We start from the raw sequence: 24,163 nt of genomic DNA, 5'->3' as shown, positions 1-24,163 counted from the left end.
CCTCTGTGATCCTCTCAGTGAGGGGGCAGCAAGCCGGTTTGCCGATACAGAGTGGAGAGGGCGGGGTGGGGTGTAGGTTTTGATCATGTCCTGGATCTAGGCTGGACCGGATCCGTTTGTAGCATGGAATGTAAGCACTAGAGTCTTGAAGCGGATGCGAGCAGCTACAGGAAGCCAGTGAAGGGAGCGGAGGAGCGGTGTAGTGTGGGAGAACTTTGGTAAGTTGAAGACCAGTCGAGCTGCTGCATTCTGGATGAAACTTCACACCTGGTGATGGTGATGACTCAAGAGAAACTAGGTCAAAACAACAACAACTTTCTCTTTGACCTAGCAGACAAAATATCAACAACAAACTTTCACCTTAACTAAACACACAAGTCAAAAGTCAAGCAACCCAGCTAGATACAATAGCAATTAATGAAAAAGCAACCAAATAAGAAAGACCTACTGTTCAGATTGAATAAATTATTTAGACCCACACACAATGATCAATCATTTCAATATCAAAAGCTTAATTCCTGTAGTCCTATGAGACACCCAGAAAGTCCAAATGCACACCACCTAAGGTTTGAATATGAAATAAATATCGAATCAACCTCTGCAATCGAATGTAGTTATGCGGTGTAAATGTATGTATGTATGTATATCTATATACAAAAAAATGAGACAGTGTCATTTTTATTAAAAAGCCAAAAAAACTTCACATCTTTACAAGTGACACAAAAAGAAACTGGGGTGCTGGTTTGGTCTTAGTACCTCCTGGTCTCATTTATGACTTGGTCTGTCTTTAAACGTCATGGTCCCGGTCACGACTCGACTCTTCTACCGCTCTACATGGTGTTTTTCTCACACAAACACCATAGAAACATGTATACTGTGAAAAATAATTAACAATAATGATTTTAAAGTGAAAGAAGCAGTGTTTGTGTGGTGTCAGTCTTCAAGAGTATGTAGTGGAAAAGCGGCATTACTTTAGTGGACTAAACTACTATCAGCAGAACAACATGGAGAATAGTCTCTTCCCCGTCCACCCCACTATTTCTACTAATGTCAGCGAACATTGTTCTTCAGTCGGCGTCTAACTCCAACGATAAAACATCGACAACTGACTAGAAAGTTCAGTCACTGCATGAAGTCAATTAAGAGCTGAGACCTCAAGATTCAAGGTTGATTATTTGTGGTTATTTTCTAAGCATGAAATTTAGTCAGGAAGTGACACATTAATGCAGGTAAAAATCTAACAGTTTGCTGGTAATAATATTAAATAATATTACGGCGCTCTCACACCAGAGCGGTCCAAAGCAGAGTTTTGTTTCCTTGGATAGTCGGCTTTGTTTGGGCAGGTGCGAAAGCTCGCCTGGTGCGGACCAAAGCTGAAAACATGGGTCTCGGTTCGCCTGGTGCGGCAAACGGACTATCCAGTGAACCTAAAGCACTATTCGGACGAGATTAGTTTCATGAGGAGGTGGAGTAATGTGATTTCGGATTTTTGGACAATGTGTAATATTAATGGCCAGTTTCACACAGGGTAAGAATTCTCATTAAAACTACAACTGGGGTAAATTGCGTTTTATGCACCACCGTCGCCTCCTGTCATCATGTGTCACCACGATCTGTGCTCACAGATCCAAGGAAAACCTCTTGAAAACAGGAGACGGTGGAATATTTACTCACACATTTTACTGCTGGTCTATTGGCAACGGGATTAGTATTACCTGGGGTAATTGTGCCCGACCTGCCCACCTCCTCATGTAAAGACTTATCCTGTCTGAATAGGAGTGATATACAGGACATACCGTACATGTGATCTGAGAGCACGGCATCGTATCTCGCTCGCTGCCGTCTTTTTTCGGTACTGCTGTTTAACCCGCTGCCTCACTGCTGCTCACACTGGCCGGGGCGTTGTCCAGATGGTTTGGTCCACTTACAAAAGTGCAGCGTGTAGGTGAACCAAACTAAATGATTCCCCGCCCAATCGAAGACTGCCCTGATGTTGTTTGACTTTTGACGCCAAGAGCTAAAAAAACGACTGCGACACAAATATCAGAAGAGGTAGATACAATAAGTCATGGCAACTCCAACCACGATTTCTCAACAATTTACTGCAGACGACGTCGTTGCGCGAGTCTCCACGCGTGACCACGGTGAGGGGCTCCGGGCACCTGTCAACACAAGAGTGAGTGGGAAAACACCTCAGCTCTCTGTGATGAAATTCCTATGCAACATTCATGTAATACATTTCCCCATGAAAAGTGTTTCCAATCCCTTTGGTTTCTGTGTGAATTCTACACTTTATCAAGAAAATGATTTTTTTTTTGTGTGTTGTGAGATGCTTTTTTTATTCGTATCTTCACACTAATGCAACCCCACCAAATGACTCTAAATTCTGTAGTATACATGCCAGGCCTGTATGTGGCGCTGTTACACACCACAGAAATACACCAAACAATGAAGAAGATACGGAGCATGTGCATAAAGTTTACATACTGTACAAACAGAAGAGTTTGAATATGACTTCATGATAAGTCATTAACCTCGTTCTTCCTCTCCCTAGTTTGTGTCTTGCCGTCCTGTCCTCTCTCTCTCTGTGTGTCCTCACCTTGTAGGTTGCAGGATCCAGATCCAGTTTCAAGGCTACTATTATTCAGGGCTGTAAAGTCCCAGTCTACTGGTCAATATGTTCTGGCTCGACTCAAATTCTCATTGGTTGACTTTTTGCCGTGTTCATTTCATACAGTCTATGGTTAATTTGATTTCATCAGGAGGAATGTACCAAGTGCTAATGGGGTGTTTTCAGTGCACCCCTGTTTCACAGGTAACAGCGTGTCTTCAGAGAAAACCCCCCCATTTTCAGTATTTTTGGATTAGCCCAACCCACAATTCACAGGTAGACTAAAGAACGTCTGGTGGTTTCATTTAATTTTGAGCGTTTCATTTTAGGCAACAGTCAGTCCTCTAACATCCACGTCAAAGACATGAGCAGTGTGGCAGCATTTTATAAACATAGAAGGACAGAATGTGCTTAAGATGGGAGGGCAACTTGAAAGAGCCGCTTCGTCCATGGTGTCCACTTTTAATTATTTGCCGCACGCTCTGCATGTGGACAAAGTCAGTCTTTGTATTTTTCTTTGGTGAGCCAGAGTTCTGAGAATTTGCATTCCCCAGGCATCACATTGTCATTTGCTCTCACGTGGAATCTCAGGTCACCAGTGGAGAGTCTGTAGCCAACTTTGCTGACCAGTTCAGCATTGTACACATATTGTATCACAGAGCATGCCTGCATAGTTTACTGTGCCATGCAGGGTCTGTGTGGAAGCATCTCCAATTGTTCTGTTTCATGACTCATGTAATCAGATTCTAATCATTGATTTGATTGAGTTATATGCTATTAGAGGCATCTTGTTTAAGAAAAAGAAAGAAAAAAAAGTCCTACGTTTTCCAAGTAAGGCACTTCACACCATCCTTTGAAAAATAGCCATCCGGACAGTCCTCACACACAGTATTCGTATCCCTGGTTCCTACGAGGACACAAAAACTCAAGATTCAGTACAAAAGAATCCACCATCTTTTTGAAAAGACAAACCAATTATTTCCCCCAGAGATGTTAAATAAATTAATCACAACTTTTGCTGAACCTTCACTAAATTAACTGTCAACTATTATGATTATCGATTTGATCGGTTTTTAGTGTTTTTAATAACAGAAACAAACTGTGCAGTTTTCAGCTTCTTGAATGTTTTCAGCTTCTTTTTTCTCTGCTACACAGTATGATCAAGAATTCATTCAAACTACAGATGACTTTTGCTTTTGTGGACAAAATGAGACATTTGAGAACAGCGTCAATTTGAGGTTTCAGGAAATGCTGAAGTATTGCATTTTTAAGAAAATAATTGAAAGAATAATGACAATGAAAACAATCGTTAGTTGCCACCTTGGACATAAATATATGCAAATATTTTGTTAGGAGACCCAAAACAAATCTCCTGTGACCCATCCGAGGGCCACAACCCACAAATTTGGGAATGACAAATTCATCAGACCTCCCACTTTGTGATTTTTCTTACCAGGTTCTTTGATCTGTTGACCAGAAACACAGCTTGAATGTTTCTCTGCCCGGCGACACCCTGTGCTACTAGACTCGTCTCTGCACATGTAGCCACTTAAAACGTCACAAACCGTGTCGGTGCTTGCTGTACACGCCTGCTTGACAAACAGACCATTAGCTAATAAAAAGAAAATAAAAAATAAACAGGGTCATTATTTTATGATTAAACATTATTATTATTGTTCATACTGTATATTGTAACCCGTTTACCTGATAATTACAGACTACGGTTTGAAAAGAGTCAGTACCTGAAACACAGGAAGTGCAGGGGAAACACATGTTTAGACCATTAGGTTGGTTCATAAACGTCCCATCCTTACAACGGTTGCAGCGAGTGCTACGCATGTCTGTACAGTCTTTGAGAACAAATTGACCTGTTAAAGAAAAAACAAGATAATGGTGCAAGGTTACCGTGAGGTAGAATAGAACAAAATAGTCATTTATTCCAGTGGTCCATAAACTAAAGGGGACCCACATCTAAAGGGTGACTAAACCCGCTCTTCTGAGGCTTACTCCGCCCATTGCCTGACTTATGTCAAGAAGTGGGCTGCAACAATTGTTTCGATTAGTACATTAATTGTCAACTATTTTGATAATTTAATGTTTTTTTTCATTATTAAAACAAACGTTCTGGCTTCTTAATTGTGAATAATTTCTGGTTTCTTTGCTCCATGTAGCAAATAAATCATTAACACGGATATGAAAATGATCGTCCGTTGCAGTCCTAGTAAGGAGTGAGTGGTTTACAAAGCAATACAAATGTCAGCTTCCTGTCAGAAACTGCTGTCGTACAACAATACTAATAATAAAAGACACATTACACAGTGCCCACGATATACAAGGAATCAAACACATGGATGTTCTAGTGCATAGACCCGCTCTTTAAACGCTTTGTCTTAGTATTGCAATGCTGTATGTTCAACGTGGTTTGCCTTTAACCAATGTGTGTGTGTAACGTCTACATACGTCTCCTCCCGGAAACTATTTCACTTACGTGTACAAATAGAACATGTGCTGGACTCCATGCGGAAATTCGAATCCAATTTCGGAACAAGAACATGTGGTGAGAAGATGTGCTACATGGGTCGGGACAGCCCCGCAGACCAAGGTGGGGGAATGAGGTAAGCCACAGACAGTGTATACGTGATTTCTGAGGGCTTTAGCGGCACGTCAGCGGTTTCTTTGACAACATTTAGCAAACAAAGATGTACGTTTCATAATTTCCTCTTCACATGCTTTCAGTCTGAATGGGCTGTGAGTTGTAAGTTCTGTCAACTAACTAATTCTGTGGCTTCCCGTCGTTATATGCTCTTAATACCAAAAGTGTTTAGTGTACAAACTACGGATAATGGTCATTTGAATTGAACAGCAGAAGACACGAGTCTCGAACACAGGAGTGTCAAACTCAAAGGACCTGGGGGCCAATGAGCATCTAGTCCTAGTAAAGAGGGAGCTGGAAAAAGCAACTGTTCAGTAGCAGGAGAGGAATGTAATCTTAAAATTATAACACAATATTGCATTGTGATATTGCAGTTAAGATATCCATGATGGTATCTCACAGAATTTCAAAGTAAAAGTGCATGTTTAAATATGTAATGATGTTTACTTCACAATAAAACATTAATGGTATAAAATGAATCTACTAATGACAAAAACAGAGGAATACATAAATAACTAAATCTAAAATTAAGTAAATAACAACATGGCCAACTGTAATTCCAACCAAGCTTATATGTGTAAGTTAACGTGGAATACATGTAATAATGTGATAATTATAAACAAATGTCTCATTATTATTATTATTACAAAAAAATATTGCTAGTAAATATATTAAGCATTATAATTCTTTTTCGAATATATCAATTGTTTTCTTTTTCTGTTTATTTCTCTTCCTCAATTTCATTTCTATGTTGTGCAATGAAATTGTTGAGTAGTAATCGGGAAGCCTTGTACTATTTGCATATTCGGGAATACAAACAAACAAATTTAGTCTAAGATAAAACGCAACCTTGAGGGAAACCTGTGTTTAAAAGCAACTTTGCCATGGATGTAAAAACCATTTAAAAGCACACGTTATGCTCTGTCCTATCAGGCAATGCTCGTGTGTGTGTGTGTGTATGTGTCTGTGGGGGTTCAGAATTCAACTGTCGTGTTTTATACCTTCGTCGCACTTCGAACAGCAGTCCCCGTCACGGTTCTTGTACTCCTTTTCTCGACAACACGACCCGGGAACAACGAGGCCAACAACTAACCCTACGACAGAGAGAAGACACAAACAGACACACACACAAAGCTAAGTTAGCACGTATCGCTAAGCTAATGCTAACTTTCTGTGTCGACGTACTTCAGGGAAACGCTTTAGCTCTGCTGTGGCACTTACCAAACAACAGCGACACGGACAACATATCTAAAAAAACTTCAACGGCAGAAAATCGCAGAATATAATAATAATAATAATAACGATAAGAAAACTACAATCTTTGGCGTAAAACCTTTCAAGTGAGCATTACGTCATGGCTGTGAAACGTGCTTTACGTTAGTGAGTGTTCAGCGAACACACTGAGGATTGTTACCAGTGAGTTGGAGCGGTTAGTGAATGACTGTGGAGCTAACGTTCAAAAGAACAGAGGGGAACCATTGTTTTGTTTTTACAGGGCGACAAACAATGCACAACAATTCGGCATTCATGTTTTTAAAACATCCCAGCGTATCATAAGGGACACAGCGTGCTGACGTCATAGGAATTCCCCGAACCAGACTACACCCTCTTCCTGTCTTCACTACTTCTTCTTATTGTTGAACGGTGAATTACAGCAAACCTTCTGCTCCTGCTGTTGAGTGTGGGTCAGCCATTCTACCAACAAAATATGACTTTGTTTGTCCGTTCCATTCATAAGTCTATTAATGCTTAAAACCCCACGCCTCCTGAGATCGTCTTCCACATTCTCTTTTATCTGTGATATTTCACTGCATTATTGCGTGTAAACTTGACTTTTCTTTACTTCCCATTTATTTTACCACTCTCCCATTGCTGCTTTTCTCCCTCACTACAGATACATGCTTGATTTCTTGAAAATAAATGTAAAAAAAACTTTATTCTTACAAAGAAAACAGTGCAAAACAAATAGAAGACAAAAAAAATACAACAACAAAAGGATCTCAGCAAATATTGAAATCAAAATCTTTTTCATTAACCAATATAGTGAAGCTATGATGAGAGAGGGGAATAAATTACATCAAACAGATTTTCAAACAGTCACACATTCTTAAAACAAATTTTAATCACAAACAAATCCAAAAAAAAACCTAATCTGGACTACCAGCAACACCTTCCTCCTTATTCTCTATGGAGTCTACACTGCAGAGCTTAAATTTCAAAAACACATTGATGGGCGATGAGTCATGTGGTGAATATTGCTCCTCTGCTGCTCTATACATTTTTATATGTGTGGACCTACTTCTCTTATAACTTAATTTTTGTTGTTTTAATTTAGACTTTTGACCAATATTACAACACTGTCACTGCATAAGTCCACAGGTAAGTCAAAGTTCAAAGTTGAGAGGATAATTCAGATGCGTCATTAATCCTACAAGTGTTTACAAAGTACACCAGCTGTTGTTTCTGACATCTCAAAATAAATGTACACAAAATCACAGTCGACACATCTTATACAAAACATAAACATACATTTATTACAAGATTTGACCTTGTGAGAACTGCTTTCAGGGTCTTTTTGACGGTTATGATTTTGTTGTAAGGTTAGTTACAATTGGTGGAAGGTATTTCATTGTGATGGTTAAGTTTTAAGGTGCAACACTGTCCTCACTAAGAACGCTGTTCACGAACAGAGGTGTGTGTGTGTGTGTGTGACAAAAAGCAAGCAAACCTGTCTACACTGGGACATTTTGTCTGGGCTCCACAACTTTAAAGGGCATTTGAACTTTCATGTTGGCAGGAAAAGATGCAGCAACAATGACCAGCACTGTTTCAACCCTTTTAGAGTTCACTATGAACTATGCACAAATCCACGGAGATCGACCCGATATATCGCACAACATGACAGACTGAATATATCTGATCCTTATAATGCAGTGGAGTGCTTTTTACGATCCAGGGACACATTATTCTTCTGTCGTCAACTCCCAGATCAACTTCCCTTCATCTTCCTCACTGAAAGTTTCCAAGAGCCCCGAGTAGAGCTTGACCCCTTCTACCCCACACTTCCTTATCGATGGTTCCCTTTGGTCACAACTCGACTAAAAGTGGTGAACAAAAAAGCTCCAAGTTTCAGTTTCACCTTTGCCGTCAGTCAGCGTTGTACGGAAGCTTATTGCTGCCACACATACAAAAAAAAGTGGGGTGCTCAGTATTACAAGAAAAAGAGAATAACGAGATAGTTTCTCGTTATAACGTAATATTGAGCACTCCACTTTTTTTTGTATGTTTGGCAGCAATAAGCTTCCGTAGTGTCGTCTTTTCGCTGGAGTTGTACTTTCTGCATTGAATCCTATATGTTTTTCTGTTCTTCCAGGTTTGTTGGTGTAGATACAAACTTTTCTTGATATGGAGCACATTGCATTTGTCTGTTTTGAAGAAAGCGAAAGGCATTGGTGCTTCACTGGACGCCCGTAACCATCCTGTCAACCGCCTCTGTTGTCTCAGACAGCCAACCGCAAAATTTCTACCGAAATCCTTGTTATCACGGAGCATTCCTTGGATAATCTGTTGCTCAGGGGGCCACCGAGGCAAATGTCGGTTAAATCCTGATTGTGAGGCTGATGTGCTGCCCACAGTCTCACAGAGACAGCAGCAGTTTAATTTCTGTACTCTACAAAGAAAATGTGACAGCACCCAGCAGGTTAGAACACATTCACTCTGCAGTGAACAGACAGCTGTCCTTCCTCCTGCCATCATCTCCTCTGTGTTGACTTACAGAACAAAGAAAACACTCAGCTGAACATACTGTTTACTACGTCACAGAAAGATAGTGCATGACACTACTGTCTCACCTGTTTCTGCTCAGACTGGTGGTTGTATCATGATGTTTTCCTCTCCCTTTTAAGAGAAATGTAAAAAAAGAAAAAAGAATAATTATCAGTGATGTCATCTTTGACCAAACGACCTATCCATCGCTGCTGTTGACATTCTGTCCCTCTTCCCTCTGGTACCTCAGTATTAAGACTTTCTCTTTCTTGTCATCATTGAGATAAACATTGTTACAATGCGCATCATCACTAAGACTCCTCCCCCACAATGTAAAGCAAATCATACACACGGCGTCAAAAAGAAAGTAACAAACATACCTGTGTTTGGACAGTTACACGTTTGCCTGTAACAAACAAAAACAATGAATAACATCTCAACAGTGGCATGACTCAGCAGAAACCATTATCATTGTCATTGAACCATGTTAACATCTGTAACTCCACACAGACCCTACCTGATAAACATTTCTTCTTCCTGAAGTACAAAGCTGCAATTATACCAGTGCATAAAAAAACGACTAAAAGGACGACAACGACGATGACAACAGTGACATTGATGCTTGAAACACCTTCCCCACATTCAGCATCAGCTAAAGCAGTTCCTTCTCTGAGCAGGTTTTCACACCTGCAACAACAGAGGGACATTTTCTCAGGACACTACAAACATTACCTGCAGCTAAAAACAAACCATTTTCCGTATAAAAACCCGACTCGAGCTCGACCTGAAGTCAACACACAGGATTTTTCCTAGGATGTTTGTGTGAGTCTGTCACAGGTGTTTGTAGACTTCATTTATGGTTACAGCAAGAAAACAGCAAGTTATCGTTACACGACAACAGGAGGAAGCAAATACTAAACTATCCATCCATCCATTTTCTACTGCTTTATCCTCCACGGGCCCCATGGACACACCCTATTTCACTGAAAGAACTTGAATTTTCCATGTCAGTTTGACAAGTTTCCAAGCCCAAACAGTCATTTCTGGATGTTTGTCCAAACCCAGTCTGCTCCCCTCTGTCTAGTGTCCAAGGCCACACCCGTCCCACGTCCACACTCTGAATACAAATACAAAATGTAATGTTGTGACTGATTTAGGATGGACGTGTCGTGAAAGCGTCACTTACTGCGTGTGCGGCCGACAAGTGGTGAACGTCCCATCTGAAAATGTCCCGGCACTGCAGTCAGCGCAAACTGTGTCTGTCAACGCTGTTCCTGTACAAATGCAAATGACACATACAGTGAGGAGTGAACACAGAATGATGGGATACAAGTTTAAAATCACATCAAAACATCCGACAAATACATTCAAAGTGTCAAAGAAAACATTTAAAATAAAACCAGAGGGAGGGACGACGTGTTTTTGAGTCAATTTCCATCACCAGCCCATTTTAAAAGGCGGTCCAGCTCAGTGGTTCCAAAACACTGGGTCGGGACACACAAATAAGTCTGACTCGTGCCTGCGTTCTAAATAACGCACATAAAATCAAGTTTAAAATGGAAAATGTTTGTTTACCAATTCCAAATAAATACAGATGTGACTGTAAATTGGTCTCAAATCACATGACAGCTGTGATTTGGGTCATGACAGTTTGCCTTCTGTCATTACCTCATCATTTAGAATGGTTTAATTTAATTTTTTTACCTAAAATAATATTTGTACACACACACATGTATACATACCATTATCTCTGATGTACTGTCCTGGTTTACACTGTCTGTGTTTCTCTGCTGCTTCACAGGAGAAGCCTTTGGATTCTATACAGAAGAATCCTTCCAGAGGTTCACAGACTGCATCCAGTGTTCTTGTGCATGGACGGGCTATCCTCAGGCCAGAATCTGTCAACAACACACAGAGGTAATCATTGAAGGAATCACATGACGGAAGCACATTCACTCCATTGACACACATAAAACTTTATCTAAGGACACAAGAGCTTCTGTAACAGTGAATACACCAGTATGTAGAAGCTCTTTAAGCAAAATGATATTTTTAAATGCTAAAATACAATTATTATTGTCAAATTTACCGTTTTACAAAAAAAGTCAAATTAAAATGATTTAATTCACATTCCTGAACAGAAAATAATAGTTTTATTGGTTGAATATGACGCTTGATTAATTTCTGACTTCTCAGAGAAGAAGCCGGCTCAAATTTATCACCCTAACCAAAAAAACATTAAATGATCAATTATTCAATAATCTACGTATGAATCAAAAACACGTTTGTAAATATCAAAGTTTTACAAACATGGGAAACAACAGTGAACAAACATTTCATTTCCAAATAATGGAGCGACATCAACATTATATCAAAATAAGAAAATAAATCAAAAACAGGGAAGATGACAAGAAAAAAAGTCAACATTTTTAGAAAATGCTTCATGTACAGAAATAGGAGCCACAGTCTAGGAAGTGTAAAATAACATTTGCATCACTTCCTCTTGTGTGTCTCCACACTAAAGACGTACGTTTGAGGCGTTGAATCAGAGTCAGTTTGAGTCCATTAGGTCATAATATTATGCTCGCTGCTTAATCTCAGCGTTCATCTGAAATTTGTTTCTTTATAAAAATGGTCACTCTCGCATCAATCATGGCATTCAGGTGTTCTTGGTCCACTACTGCCTTTTTCTTTTAGTTCAAATGTGATATTTTGTGACTTTGGTGTTAAAAACACAAACATAACAACCACGTGAGCAGTGGACCAACAACCACAAGGAAGCTTAAACACTATATGGTTTAAAAGGTTCCAGCTCCCTGATGTAAAAGACTGTAAACAGCAATTCTCAGAACAAAGAACACATGTCATGTCATGTCATAACTTTTTATATACAGTAAGTACCTCATTTATCAGCACTTTAAAAGTGCTCAACTATGCTTTAAAGACACAAGACTCCAGTTCTTAAGGCTCATTTTAGCATTTCATGTCAGACTAGTCTTAAATCTTAAGACATCATGATATGATAAGTTTATCCGATCTATAAATTGACTTGGATTCACTAGAGTGGAGACTAAAAATGAGAAGTCAAGTCTCACTGAGACAAGGAAGTATAAAGCAAAAATAAAAATATTCTCATCATGTGCACTTATCTTGTGACTCGGTCACTGGTTTGACATGTGATGTTAAACTGAGAGTTGAGGCCACGAGATCTGAGATTTCTTCCTGTTAAAAGGGACTTGTTGTCTCCACTGATGCCTCTAGTGTTTGCTCATTGTGTGAATTGTTGGGTTTCTCTGCTCTCAGTGATGTTGTCCATGTACAGTCCCTCGAGGTCGCCCGTTTTGATCATGTGGGCTCTGTGTGTTGGATGCATGTAGATCACATGATCACAACAACAGTGTGTGTGTGTGTGCTACTGCTATTTCAGAGGTTTAACATGTTTCTTTAACTTCTGAACTCAGAAGCTACTAAGCCGCACAGCGAGTGCGAGTTAGCCGTTAGCACCACGCTAGCTCATCCTGAGGCGAGCTGCTAAAACAACATTATTTCATGAACCAGCGCCACCTATCGACTTTCAACAGCCTCCATTTGTTAATTATACCCCAAAAACCAGCCATACCAAGAGCTTTGTGTGTTTTAAATGTGTCCTGAAACTGTCAGTTTCTCGTGTACATTGTACATCCGTCATTGAAAGGCTGTCTGCAAACAACAAACAACGACTACGTGAACCAGTAGATCTCGGCAGACTAGAAACTTTAACTGCCTTTAGTTCAAAACACTGAGGGAAACATGATAACAACAACATCTACCTGGAGCACAGCTTGTGCAGTGCAAGCACTGTTTGAGTCCACTGAAAACATCGTTGAAGGTTCCGTCTTCACAGGGATTACACTTAGTGCTGGATTCATCCGAGCAGTCTGCTCTTACATACTCTCCTGAGGACAAAAAGAAAGAAATCAAATTTAGGCTGCAGTCAGAGATGTTGTGTTACTTTTTTGGCTGTGGACATGCTGAAATATCCTGCTAAGGAGACAAAGCACTGAGGATGATTGAGTGAACGAACACACACACACACACACACACACACGTTTGGGCAGCCGTTCTTGTTAGGACATTAAAGTCCATGCTTTTGGACAGATGAAGCCAATGTCAGACAGACAGACAGAAAAAAGGTCCTGAGTGAACACACACACATGCACACACATGCAGAGTGGTTACCTAGGAATGATACCAGATGAAATAGGCAATACAAAACAGAAGGATGAGGCAATTCCAGAGAGAGAAACCAACAATGCCTCCCTCTATCAAAGGGGGGACAGAGAAAGGAAATTTGACATATTATCCAGCAAAGAAACAGGAAGAGGAAATAAGACAAAAAATAATTCAAGCTGCTGGGCCTTCCGGGACATTGTTACTATTTGTATTCTCCCTCCCTCTTCCCTATGTCGCCTCCCATGAATGCCATAATATTACGGTAACACCTGGTATGAATGGAGATATTTAAGGGTGCTTTCATTGTTGTACTTATTGATTTGTTTTCACACTAAAGTCTGGACCTTCAACGCTACGTTGGGGGTGAACGACTTAGACTAAATATCTGATTGTGATTGAGATATGATTCACGACATCAGAGGGAAAGGTAATTTTAACATAATTATTCTCATTTTCATTTGAATAACGTGTTTAAAATGACGTTTTCTTAAGTCTGTAGAAAGTGTGTGTAGGCCAGGACAAAAACATTTTTGTTTTGATTTTATTGAGATTGAGATTATTGAGTTGGTTCTTTCTTGATAGGGAAGGGTAGATGAAGAAGGCTGTAATGATTTTGTCCATAATGCCCTTTCGGGATTTTTACTTACATACATAACCAAACAGAACACAACAAACAGTGGAGCACACCACCTCTGACCTTCTAACCATCACTTGGATAAAGAAAATCTGATCTAATCACTTTTATATACTCAGTCCATTTGGTCCAGAGCCTATAGAATTTTTCTTTTTCAACTGTTCAAGAGAAAAGTATGTCTTCTCCATTAATGTACATCTCATATATTGCATTAATCCATTCCAAGACCATTTTCATGTGATGGATTTCTTGCTGGCTGCCAACAATATTAGCCAGTAGTTTTTTAGTTAGTGCTCAGAATTTTGCCGTTTGCCGTTCTCTGGATGGATGCAAGTTTTCAGCTCCCTGTTGCCGTTTGGAGGCGGACTTAATGTGATGATGTCTTTTGATTGGCTGTTGCTTCCGTTTTGCTCTTAAGACAAAAGTTGTTATACGCCATTACGAGACGGCCATTGCTCCTAGAAAACTACAACAACGCCACTTTTGTGTCTTCTGTTCAGACCGTCATCATGTAAACGTAGCCTTATTCTCCGGCTACAAGAACAAGACTGCAGCCGTTACTCTAACGAAAATAACAATACCAAAAAGAATGAAAGGCACAGAAAGAAGAAAAATCTAATATCTGCCCCTCATTCACAGTATGTCAGTGTCACTCCTGAGGGGGTAAAGGCCTGCACATTCTCCACAAGAACACAGACGTTCTGTTCTCTTTCTTGCAGCTCGTTCTCGACACATCGTCTGGGCAGATTCTTTCTTGTGTGGTGTCCGACAAATATTGTGTGATTGTGTGTGGTTAATGTGGAAATGTTGTCATTCCCTATGAGGATTTACCAGATGTCTGCACTTCTCGAGTTTCTCGTGAAGTATGTAATGTCCTGGCCACAACTAACTTTATGTACAGGCCTTAAGACTGACGTCAGTAGAAGTTTGTCATTCTGGTTAAGCATGGTTGATCACTCGGCGGAATCTTACCAGGTGAACACTTTGGACAGCACTCAGTTCCCGCCTGGTAATATGATGGAATACAACGTGAACTTCCTCTGCAGACACTGATCACGCAGAGCTGTGGAGAACAGAGCAAGGTTTTTTCACCATCTCTTGATCACAAATGTTGACATGACTGACGACAAGAGGCGAGGTGTTCAAGGAAAAAGGAAGAAGAGGATACCCCGAGGATGACCAGACCAAAATAAGCTATTTAGCTTGTTATAGCTACTGTTGCCAAATCAACTCCCATTGTGAAGTGTTTAATCCACAGACGTCAACTGCCACCAGGCTCTTATTGGAGGATACAGCTGCCAATCACACTGGTGTCTGTCCATCCATCCATCTTCTACCACTTTATCCTACACAGGTCGTCAGTTCATCACATAGAGTCAAACAGCCATCCACTCTCACACTCATGGCCAAACTCCACTACCACATAAAAAAACCCTCTACTGAGTGGGTGATGACATCTATGCTAGAGTTAAAAGGTAAACAGCAAACAGTAAGAGAGAGATGAGGTTAAAAATACGTTACCAACAAAGATGCTGCTTTTCTCACAGAAAACATTTTGACAGAGTGTTTGGCGGAGTTTCTTGTGCTGAAGACACCATCTCAATTAGATCTGTGCTGAGGAGGGAGATATAAGATCTGTATATGAAGAGGACAAAGAAGAAAACTTTAAAAACTAACAGTAAACTCCAACAGAGTCTAGTGTTGTAGTTTGAACTTGTGTCAATGTTAGTTTTTGTATTTTCTTTTCTCTCTTTCTTTTTATCTATGTAGTATTTTGGTTTTATAAAAACGTTATTTCTCTTGTATGTAAAAAAAGGCTCTCGTCTCAGCAGGTTCTACAATCTAAGTGATTTATTCCCAATTATTCACCGCGATAAAGTGAGCTGCAGTTAGATTTCTGCTGCATAATTGGTAGAGTGAACATGGTACTGACAGCCAGTGTTCAGACAGACCTCACTTTCACATTATATGTCAAACATCTTGTCACAAGATATTTATTACACATGAAGAGAATATGTTTAGTTTTCCTTTTTATTTCCACTCAGGTTTTCCAAGACTTAAGTTTCTCCAATCTGAGACTATGGACGAAATTTATCATATATCATTATCTCTGAAGAATAGTCTGATAGGTGCCGTCAATGCTGTGTTGGTTTGAATTTCAGCGGGAGCCAATGGGAGCCTCAAAGAAAGGGGTTGGGCTGCTCCTATTAAGGTCGTACAATAGTATACATGTGGGATTTTTAAAATGTGACCAAAAACCATGATTTTAATTATTATTGTATTATTTTGATCACAAACCATGCAGTTTTCAGAGTTAAGTGTATCATTTACATGAACAAGATAAACAGGCTGACAGAAACATGAAACATTAACAAGAAAACTACAATATCACCCGTGAATGACAGTGAAAGCTTTATTTTGGCCACCAGGTGGTGCTTAATCACCCTAACCAAAAAAAAACTATCTTTTATGAACATTAAATGATCAATTATTCAATAATCTACATATGAATCAAAAACACATGTATGTAAATATCAAAGTTCTACAAACATGGGGAACAACAGTGAACAAACATTTCATTTCCAAATAATGGAGCAACATCAACATTATATCAAAATGTACATTCAAAATAAGACAATACATCAAAAACAGGGAAGATGACAAGAAAAGAAGTCTAATTTTTTTTAGAAAAAAATAGTTTGATTCTGACTTTTAGGGGCCAAAGTCTAAGAAGTGTAAAATAACATTTCAGCGTATAGTTTACATGAACGAGATAAACAGGCTGACAGAAACATGTTGTAACAATCTACCATGCGTGTGCTGCTCTTTGTGTTTAAGTGTTAGTTAAAGTGTTGTATGAATAATTAACAGTCAAGTCTCTCACTGTTCACGATGATTCTGACTGTCACCATAATACACTTGACCCGTTTCTACTGCATGTTAGTGAAGAGGAAACTATAAAGAAGCTTTGCACAGATGCAAATCCTAACATTTATATAAAGTTGGTTTTTATTAAGAATTAGGAGCAGTGGGCTGCCACACTGAGTAGCACCCTTTTTGGCTGGGTGGGGATTTGAACCAGCGACCCTCTGGTTACAAGTCAAGTTTCCTTTCCACTTGGCCATGGGCTGTCCAATATATGCCCAGTACACTCTTGTTCACAGTGTTCACAGTGACTCTGACTATGACCATGCTGAGTTTCATGCATTTCTACCGTTTTTCAAGGAAATTAAAGGCAATTAAAGTGTTGTTTGTGTTATTTCCGGGTTTGTTGTTTATAGCTGTAGCTCTCGCCTTACCTTATCTCTTTAAAACACGATAAACGTTGAACAAGTGTTTTTAAACTTTACCATTTAAGCCTTCAAGCTCACTTAGCGCGAAAGGTATTTAGTTTTTGTTTTAAACAAAAGAAAACAGTCCGCATTTTAAATACTGTATACGACTTTCTCTTTCTGTTTTATGCAACACAAGAAGTAAACACGTAAGACTACAAGACTACTTACCTTCACGAACAGTCAGGTTCTATTTATTCAGATTAGCCAGTTGTCACGTGAAGTTCTCATGACGTTTATTAGTGAAGCAGATTCAGGTCGAATATTCAACAAACATTCGCATTTGTTTTCCACCCAGCGATATCCGGTACAAAGTAGCAGCCGTTAGCTTCTCTCGCCCGATCACGACTTGTTCAAAGTCCGACCCAGTTTTTTGCTGTACGTGATTATAGTAGCTTTACGGTAATAGCGTCTCTGAACTGGTTTCAAAATAAAAGCATTCATCTGGTACATAGCGAAAGACTATCATCGAAAGCAAATACTGTCAACGGAAATGTACGGACGTTGTGATATTTACTTTCAGAATAAAAGCTCAAATAATCGACAATTGTAAGGCTAAACCAATAGTTGTTTTTTTTTTATTGGAATTTCTAACAAGGCCATGTTTCCACACGCTAATTTCACTTCAGGGTAATCGTAGACATACACCGCCTCATATTGCCACCCAGGAAGTTTCAAGTCATTCCGGTGTATAGTTTCAAATTAAAATCAAATATGAGTCTAATTACATATGATTTGGGATTCAATTTAAAAGGAAACGTCCTGTTATCGCAGACTAATTCCACTTCAGGGTTATAGCGCACTACCCTGTAGTGTGACCCAGTCAGTGTCAAGACATTCTGATGTCAGTCAGTCAGTCAGTCATCATCTAACCGCTTTATCCTCCACCAGAGGGTCGCGGGGGGTGCTGTGCCAATCTCAGCTACATTGGGCGATAGGCGGGGTACACCCTGGACAGTTCGCCAGTCCATCGCAGGCCCACACACAACTAGAGACAAACAACCATTCACTCTCACACTCACTCCTATGGTCAATTTAGAGCAGGGGTGTCAAACATGCGGCCCGGGGGCCAGAACCGGCCCGCCAGAGGGTCCAATCCGGCCCACAGGATGAATTTGTTAAAATTTCACACTAATCTAAACGTAATGTCAAATGCTCCAGATACCCGTGATATCCAGTGTGCTGTGTAAATAGTAAATTTAGGCATGATATTGTTGAAATTGCACTTTATTTCTCAAGAAATTTCATGTTTTGTAAAATGATCCTTCATTAAATGTAAAACAAAGGAAAAAAAAACAGAGGAGTTCTTGTTGTTCATAGGTTATTATTCTATTATTTTGCTATTTTTACTGGTCCGGCCCCCTTGAGATCAAATTGTGGTGTATGTGGCCCCTGAACAAAAATGAGTTTGACACCCCTGATTTAGAGTGTCCAATTTACCTAATCCCCACATTGCATGTTTTTGACTGTGGGAGGAAGCCGGAGTACCCGGAGAGAACATGCAAACTCCATGCAGAAAGGCCCTTGTTCCAACCGGGGCTCGAACCCGGGTCTTCTCGCTGCAAGGCGAGAGTGCTAACCACTACACCACCGTGTGGCCCACATTCTGATGTATAGTTTCAAAATAAAAGCCCGTCAAAGTGTCAAATATGAGACTAATAACATATGATTTGGGATTCAGTTTAAAAGGAAACGCCCTGTTATCAAAGACTAATTCCACAGGAAGTGTGAACATGCACATTTTGCACATACACCATGGTAATATTAGACTATTGGACAATGATACAGTAAGTGAAAGTGTTTGAGGCTTGGTTTGGTCAGCATTAACTATCATTTTCAGAATGAAGGAAGTGAAAGGGTGGACAGTCAAAGGAAAACAGGAAACCTTTTTATTTTCAGTTTTGAGTTAACGGCTCACTGGGCCTTCTTTTCTGGGAGATTATAACATTCAAACAGGATCTGAAGAAAATAACTCATTTGACGCCTTAATCAAGAAATACTATTTCTTCTGGGTTGTTTTTTTGTGAAACAGTAAATTTTAAAGTCCATGGGTAACAATGATTACGTTTTAGCATTAAAAGTATAAATCCGGTTAAGGAGAAAACTGAAACATAAAAGGTTATTTTGATCATTAATTACCAGTGCTGCTATTTTGGGGCAGCTGTGGCTTTTGGGTGGTGGCCTAATACATTTGTTAAGCACTGTATTTGTCTATATTCTTTTATGTTGATGCCAACAGATTGGTTCTGTGAGAAAGTGTTTCATTCACATGTACTTTTATTTGAGGAGATGATGAATAAAAAACATCAGATGCCCTGAAATCAGTTTAAAACCTGCTGCAACGGTGACTCCGGCGTCCACGGCAACTCCAGCGTCCACGGCAACTCCAGCGTCCACAGCAGACCATCATAAAAAATGATGCAAAAAAACATGTATGTTTACTATGGTACTGTGTCATTCTGCATTCAACATGGATCTCTTTTGGAAGTTGTTGACATTTGCACTTGAGACATGCCGGCACCATCATGATTGTGATGATTGTCTACAGGTGCCACTGGACATTCACAGACCATCCCTACAGTAAGATTTCCTCCCAAAGACTTGGTTAGTCTAAGCATTTGTGTGGTGATGTCACTGTGGCCAAACAAGATGACACGTCTTCAAAGAGTCTTGTGCTACGTAAGGAAGTGCAAATGATCAGGGAAAGAAAATGTCTTATTCACCTGGACACAAGGCGGGGCTTGATCGCCCTCGGCTGGGTCGTCTGAACAACGTCTGTATGATGTTTGAAAGACCCGGAACGCTGAAGGACTCCAGGTAACATCACTGAGGATGTGTCTAGGTTCATCATAGTTGGTGTATGTCACAAGATCACATGTATTCAATGTTCATATTTATGTGTTGTATAATTTAATTTTAGGAAAGGCCCAACAACCAAACAGCAACGATGTGAGTCCAGTTGTCTGTTGTTCATGTCATTACTCAGGATGAAGGCATGCTGCAATAATGGCATCGTGTGTGGTGTTTGTGTATTTATATATGAATACACAAACTAAACCCCTATAATATATTTATAGAAAATCATCAGAGGCGACATTGTGTCTCCCTGGGCAGAAGAAGAAGGAGGACAGGGCCTTGATTCTTTTTGAAGATGATGACCAAGTGGACCAGGTGATGCACTTCTTGTCTGGAGTGGTTGAAAGTCCACAGACAGATAAGAAGTCTGCAGATCCTGTGGCTTTAATAATATATGTACTTTTGCCAGAGGTGAGATATCAGACCCAGTTCACAAATGTCATATTATTTACATATACACATCTATATTTGTAAAAATCAATATGTACAAGTTCCAAATGGGATTTTTTTCAACCCCATATTGGTGCTTCACTGGACGCCCGCGACCATCCTGTCAACCGCCTCTGTTGTCTCAGACAACCAATTGTAGAATTTCTCACAAATCCTTGTTATTACGGATTTTCCTTGGACAGTCCGTTGCTCAGGGGCCACTGAGGCAAATGTCGGTTGAATCTTGAGTGTGAGGGTGATGTGAGAGAGAGAGCAGCAGTTTAATGACTCAGCAGAAACCATTATCATTTTCATTGAACCATGTTAACGTCTGTAACTCCACACAGACCCTACCTGATAGACATTTCTTCTTCAGGAAGTACAAAGCAAAGCTGCACCTCTACCAGCGCACAAAGTGATGACGATGACGATGAAGTCCATGACAATGCCGTCTGCATCATTGATGCTGCTGCAACAACAGAGGGACATTTTCTCAGGACACTACAAACATTACCTGCAGCTAAAAACAAACCATTTTCCGTATAAAAACCCGACTCGAGCTCGACCTGAAGTCAACACACAGGATTTTTCCTAGGATGTTTGTGTGAGTCTGTCACAGGTGTTTGTAGACTTCATTTATGGTTACAGCAAGAAAACAGCAAGTTATCGTTACACGACAACAGGAGGAAGAAAATACTAAACTATCCATCCATCCATTTTCTACCGCTTTATCCTCCACGGGCCCCATGGACACACCCTATTTCACTGAAAGAACTTGAATTTTCCATGTCAGTTTGACAAGTTTCCAAGCCCAAACAGTCATTTCTGGATGTTTGTCCAAACCCAGTCTGCTCCCCTCTGTCTAGTGTCCAAGGCCACACCCGTCCCACGTCCACACTCTGAATACAAATACAAAATGTAATGTTGTGACTGATTTAGGATGGACGTGTCGTGAAAGCGTCACTTACTGCGTGTGCGGCCGACAAGTGGTGAACGTCCCATCTGAAAATGTCCCGGCACTGCAGTCAGTGCAAACTGTGTCTGTCAACGCTGTTCCTGTACAAATGCAAATGACACATACAGTGAGGAGTGAACACAGAATGATGGGATACAAGTTTAAAATCACATCAAAACATCCGACAAATACATTCAAAGTGTCAAAGAAAACATTTAAAATAAAACCCGAGGGAGGGACGACGTGTTTTTGAGTCAATTTCCATCACCAGCCCATTTTAAAAGGCGGTCCAGCTCAGTGGTTCCAAAACACTGGGTCGGGACACACAAATAGGTCACGACTTTTTCATATTAATGTGTCTGCGTTCTAAATAATGCACATAAAATCAAGTTTACTTGGAAAATGTTTGTTTACTAATTCCAAATAAATACAGATGTGACTGTAAATTAGTCTCAAATCACATGACAGCTGTGTGCTTTCTCAAAAGTGAGCTTCCTCTTGTGGTACTTCAGAAATACTGTTCATACCAGGTCATGTGATCAGAGTGGAGCTCTTTATCTCTCCATACCAGTCACTTCATATCTCACTTTATATCTCTTTCACAGAGCATTTGCATCTGATGTGGTTTCAGCAGTTGATGAATGAGTTCCTTTCTTTCTCTTTCACTTCACTTCTTAGGTCATTAAAACAGTGTCAAGTTGGACACGACCTCATGCAATGTCAACACGTTATATACATATTGTGATGACCCGAGTGGGCGGGGTTGTGTAGGTGTGCCTCTCTCCCTTTCGTTCTGTTTTACACAGGAATGCAATCAAGCCTATGCATTGCAGGTGTGTGCAGTTTACAAGGAGGCATATATACATATGTATACATACATATAAACATGTATATATGTATACATACATGTTTATATGTATACATACATATTAACATGTATGTATGTATACATATTGTAGGAAAGTCTACTGTTCTTTCTGTTGTATTATTCATGTAGCCCATTTACACCTTTGAGTTTCGTTTTAGTTTGTCCTAGTATGCTTTCCATACCTATGTGACGTCATATTCTCTCAACGAGGAGGGACGTGATTCCGAGGTGCGGTGAAACTATGGTGGATACCAGTCGTGTGCGTTTATGCAGAAACGTGAGTTTACCTGCCTTGTTGGACCGTGAATACTGTCATTATAAGTCAATGGTCTTGTTTTCTTGCCGTTTTGGCTGTTGCATTTTCGCTAAGTTAACTATGTTGAAGTTTCGCTCGCGGTTAAATGCCGTCTGGTCGTCTCGAGTACTGCAGTGATTTATTTTGTCCGCTAGATGGCGACATTGGCCATAAAATACTGTGTTTTGGCAAGTTACTCAGGGATGATGTGTTTTGACTTATTGTAATGCTGTTCAAGTCAGTTAAACTGATAATTCACTTAGGAAAGTTACATCTTATTTCATTTGTATATTTTTGGTGATTATTTGAGATGAATAATTAATGTCATTAGTAGATAATGATGACTGGATATTACAATATATAATTCTTTTCTTTTCATTTATGTTAGGACCACACATACACCCACATATGTCCACTGACCCACCTGTAACTCCAACAACTAACCATTAAAGAACAATAAGGAACCTCTCTGTGTCCTGCTCTCTGATCGGAGCCCCTGTCCTCAAAGTGCTATCAAGCCAGCACATTCCCACTATGTACCCACTCTATCACACATACGTATATATGTATATATATGTATACATACATGTTTATATGTATATATACATGCATATAAACACGTATATGTACATGTACATGTATATATACATACCATTATCTCTGATGTACTGTCCTGGTTTACACTGTCTGTGTTTCTCTGCTGCATCACAGTATAAGCCTTTGGATTTTATACAATAGAATCCTTCCAGAGGTTCACAGAGTGCATCTCGTGTTCTTGTGCATGGACTGACTGTCTTCAGGCCAGAAGCTGTTGACAACACACAGAGGTAATCATTAAAGGAATCAATCACATGACTGAAGGTGCAAAGGTTTGTATGTGGTGTGTGTGCAAACAGGTAGAGCTGCACAGCGCACACTTCCTCCATTACAACAAATAAATCTTTATCTAAGGACACAAGAGCTTCTGTAACAGTTAATACACCAGTATGTAGAAGCTCTTTAAGTGAAGTGATATTTTTAAATACTAAAATACAATTATTTTTGTCAAATTTACCGTTTTACAAAAAAAGAGTCAAATTAGAATAATTTAATTTACATTCATAAACAGAAAACAATAGTTTTATTGGTTGAATATGATGCTTGATTCATTTCTGACTTCTCAAAGAAGAAGCCGGCTCAAATTTGAGTAGAAAAGGGTGAATTAATTTATAATAATTTTAGATTTAAACAGGTTTTTGAAAGATTTATTTTGGCCACCAAGTGATGCTTAATCACACAAAAAGTATCTTTTGTGAACATAAAAAGATCAATTGGTCAATAATATGTGTATGAATCAAAAACACATGTATGTAAATATCAAAGTTTCACAAACATGGGAAACAACAGTGAACAAACATTTCATTTCCAAATAATGGAGCGACATCAACATTATATCAAAATGTACATTCAAAATAAGACAATACATCAAAAACAGGGAAGATGACAAGAAAAAAAGTCTGAGGTGTTTAATCAGAGTCAGTTTGAGTCCCTGAGTGAGTGAGAAAGTGAAAGCA

General features: G+C 39.6%; 3 protein-coding genes across 5 annotated transcripts; all 3 read right to left on the bottom strand.

Moving 5' to 3' along the window:
- Positions 1 to 662: 662 nt before the first annotated feature.
- Positions 663 to 7,451, bottom strand: LOC122764960 (tumor necrosis factor receptor superfamily member 14-like). 2 transcript variants are annotated; one of them, XM_044018996.1, is made up of 6 exons: positions 6,486 to 7,451; positions 6,266 to 6,358; positions 4,354 to 4,479; positions 4,065 to 4,223; positions 3,434 to 3,518; positions 663 to 2,162 (listed from the first exon to the last, which is right to left on the bottom strand). In XM_044018996.1, exons 1-6 carry the CDS (start codon positions 6,508 to 6,510, stop codon positions 2,018 to 2,020), a joined length of 633 nt encoding a protein of 210 aa, XP_043874931.1. In that variant the 5' UTR covers positions 6,511 to 7,451; the 3' UTR covers positions 663 to 2,017. The 2 variants fall into 2 exon arrangements, with proteins under 2 accessions (XP_043874931.1, XP_043874932.1); XM_044018997.1 differs by lacking the exon at positions 4,354 to 4,479 and adding an exon at positions 4,316 to 4,353 and having other exon boundaries at positions 4,065 to 4,200.
- Positions 7,452 to 7,775: 324 nt separating this feature from the next.
- LOC122764958 (tumor necrosis factor receptor superfamily member 14-like) lies at positions 7,776 to 17,781 on the bottom strand. 2 transcript variants are annotated; one of them, XM_044018995.1, is made up of 10 exons: positions 17,379 to 17,781; positions 15,397 to 15,510; positions 14,848 to 14,938; positions 12,839 to 12,964; positions 10,772 to 10,927; positions 10,216 to 10,303; positions 9,547 to 9,716; positions 9,410 to 9,435; positions 9,116 to 9,161; positions 7,776 to 9,034 (listed from the first exon to the last, which is right to left on the bottom strand). In XM_044018995.1, the coding sequence occupies exons 2-9, from the start codon at positions 15,427 to 15,429 to the stop codon at positions 9,126 to 9,128; spliced, it is 726 nt and encodes a 241-aa protein (XP_043874930.1). In that variant the 5' UTR covers positions 15,430 to 15,510; positions 17,379 to 17,781; the 3' UTR covers positions 7,776 to 9,034; positions 9,116 to 9,125. The 2 variants fall into 2 exon arrangements, with proteins under 2 accessions (XP_043874930.1, XP_043874929.1); XM_044018994.1 differs by having other exon boundaries at positions 7,776 to 8,934; positions 17,379 to 17,780.
- Positions 17,782 to 19,584: 1,803 nt separating this feature from the next.
- LOC122764964 (tumor necrosis factor receptor superfamily member 14-like) lies at positions 19,585 to 24,012 on the bottom strand. Its single transcript, XM_044018999.1, has 5 exons — positions 24,006 to 24,012; positions 23,263 to 23,418; positions 21,461 to 21,548; positions 20,847 to 20,961; positions 19,585 to 20,735 (listed from the first exon to the last, which is right to left on the bottom strand). Exons 1-4 carry the CDS (start codon positions 24,010 to 24,012, stop codon positions 20,865 to 20,867), a joined length of 348 nt encoding a protein of 115 aa, XP_043874934.1. The 3' UTR covers positions 19,585 to 20,735; positions 20,847 to 20,864.
- Between the last annotated feature and the right edge of the window lie 151 nt (positions 24,013 to 24,163).

Source organism: Solea senegalensis, unplaced genomic scaffold (genome assembly GCF_019176455.1).
Source record: "Solea senegalensis isolate Sse05_10M unplaced genomic scaffold, IFAPA_SoseM_1 scf7180000017816, whole genome shotgun sequence".
Classification (NCBI taxonomy): Eukaryota; Metazoa; Chordata; class Actinopteri; order Pleuronectiformes; family Soleidae; genus Solea; species Solea senegalensis.
The sequence above is the reverse complement of the archived record's forward strand: the minus strand, read 5'-3'. Positions and strand labels throughout refer to the sequence as shown.

Bases quoted from the DNA above. Each gene is read 5' to 3' on its own strand.
- LOC122764960 (XM_044018996.1), bottom strand. From the start codon at position 6,510: ATGTTGTCCGTGTCGCTGTTGTTTG. The intron at 6,359-6,485 runs GTAAGTGCCACA...TCTCTGTCGTAG, and splicing joins GTCCGTGTCGCTGTTGTTTG to GGTTAGTTGTTGGCCTCGTT. The intron at 2,163-3,433 runs GTAGGACTTTTT...TTGTGTTGACAG, and splicing joins AAGTGCCTTACTTGGAAAAC to GTGCCCGGAGCCCCTCACCG.
- LOC122764958 (XM_044018995.1), bottom strand. From the start codon at position 15,429: ATGTTTTCTGTGAGAAAAGCAGCATCTTTGTTG. The intron at 12,965-14,847 runs GTAAGATTCCGC...TTTTGTCCTCAG, and splicing joins CTGTCCAAAGTGTTCACCTG to GAGAGTATGTAAGAGCAGAC. The intron at 10,304-10,771 runs GTATGTATACAT...GCATTTGTACAG, and splicing joins ACAGTACATCAGAGATAATG to GAACAGCGTTGACAGACACA.
- LOC122764964 (XM_044018999.1), bottom strand. The intron at 21,549-23,262 runs GTATGTATATAT...GCATTTGTACAG, and splicing joins ACAGTACATCAGAGATAATG to GAACAGCGTTGACAGACACA. The intron at 20,962-21,460 runs GTAAGTGACGCT...CTGTTGTTGCAG, and splicing joins ACTTGTCGGCCGCACACGCA to CAGCATCAATGATGCAGACG.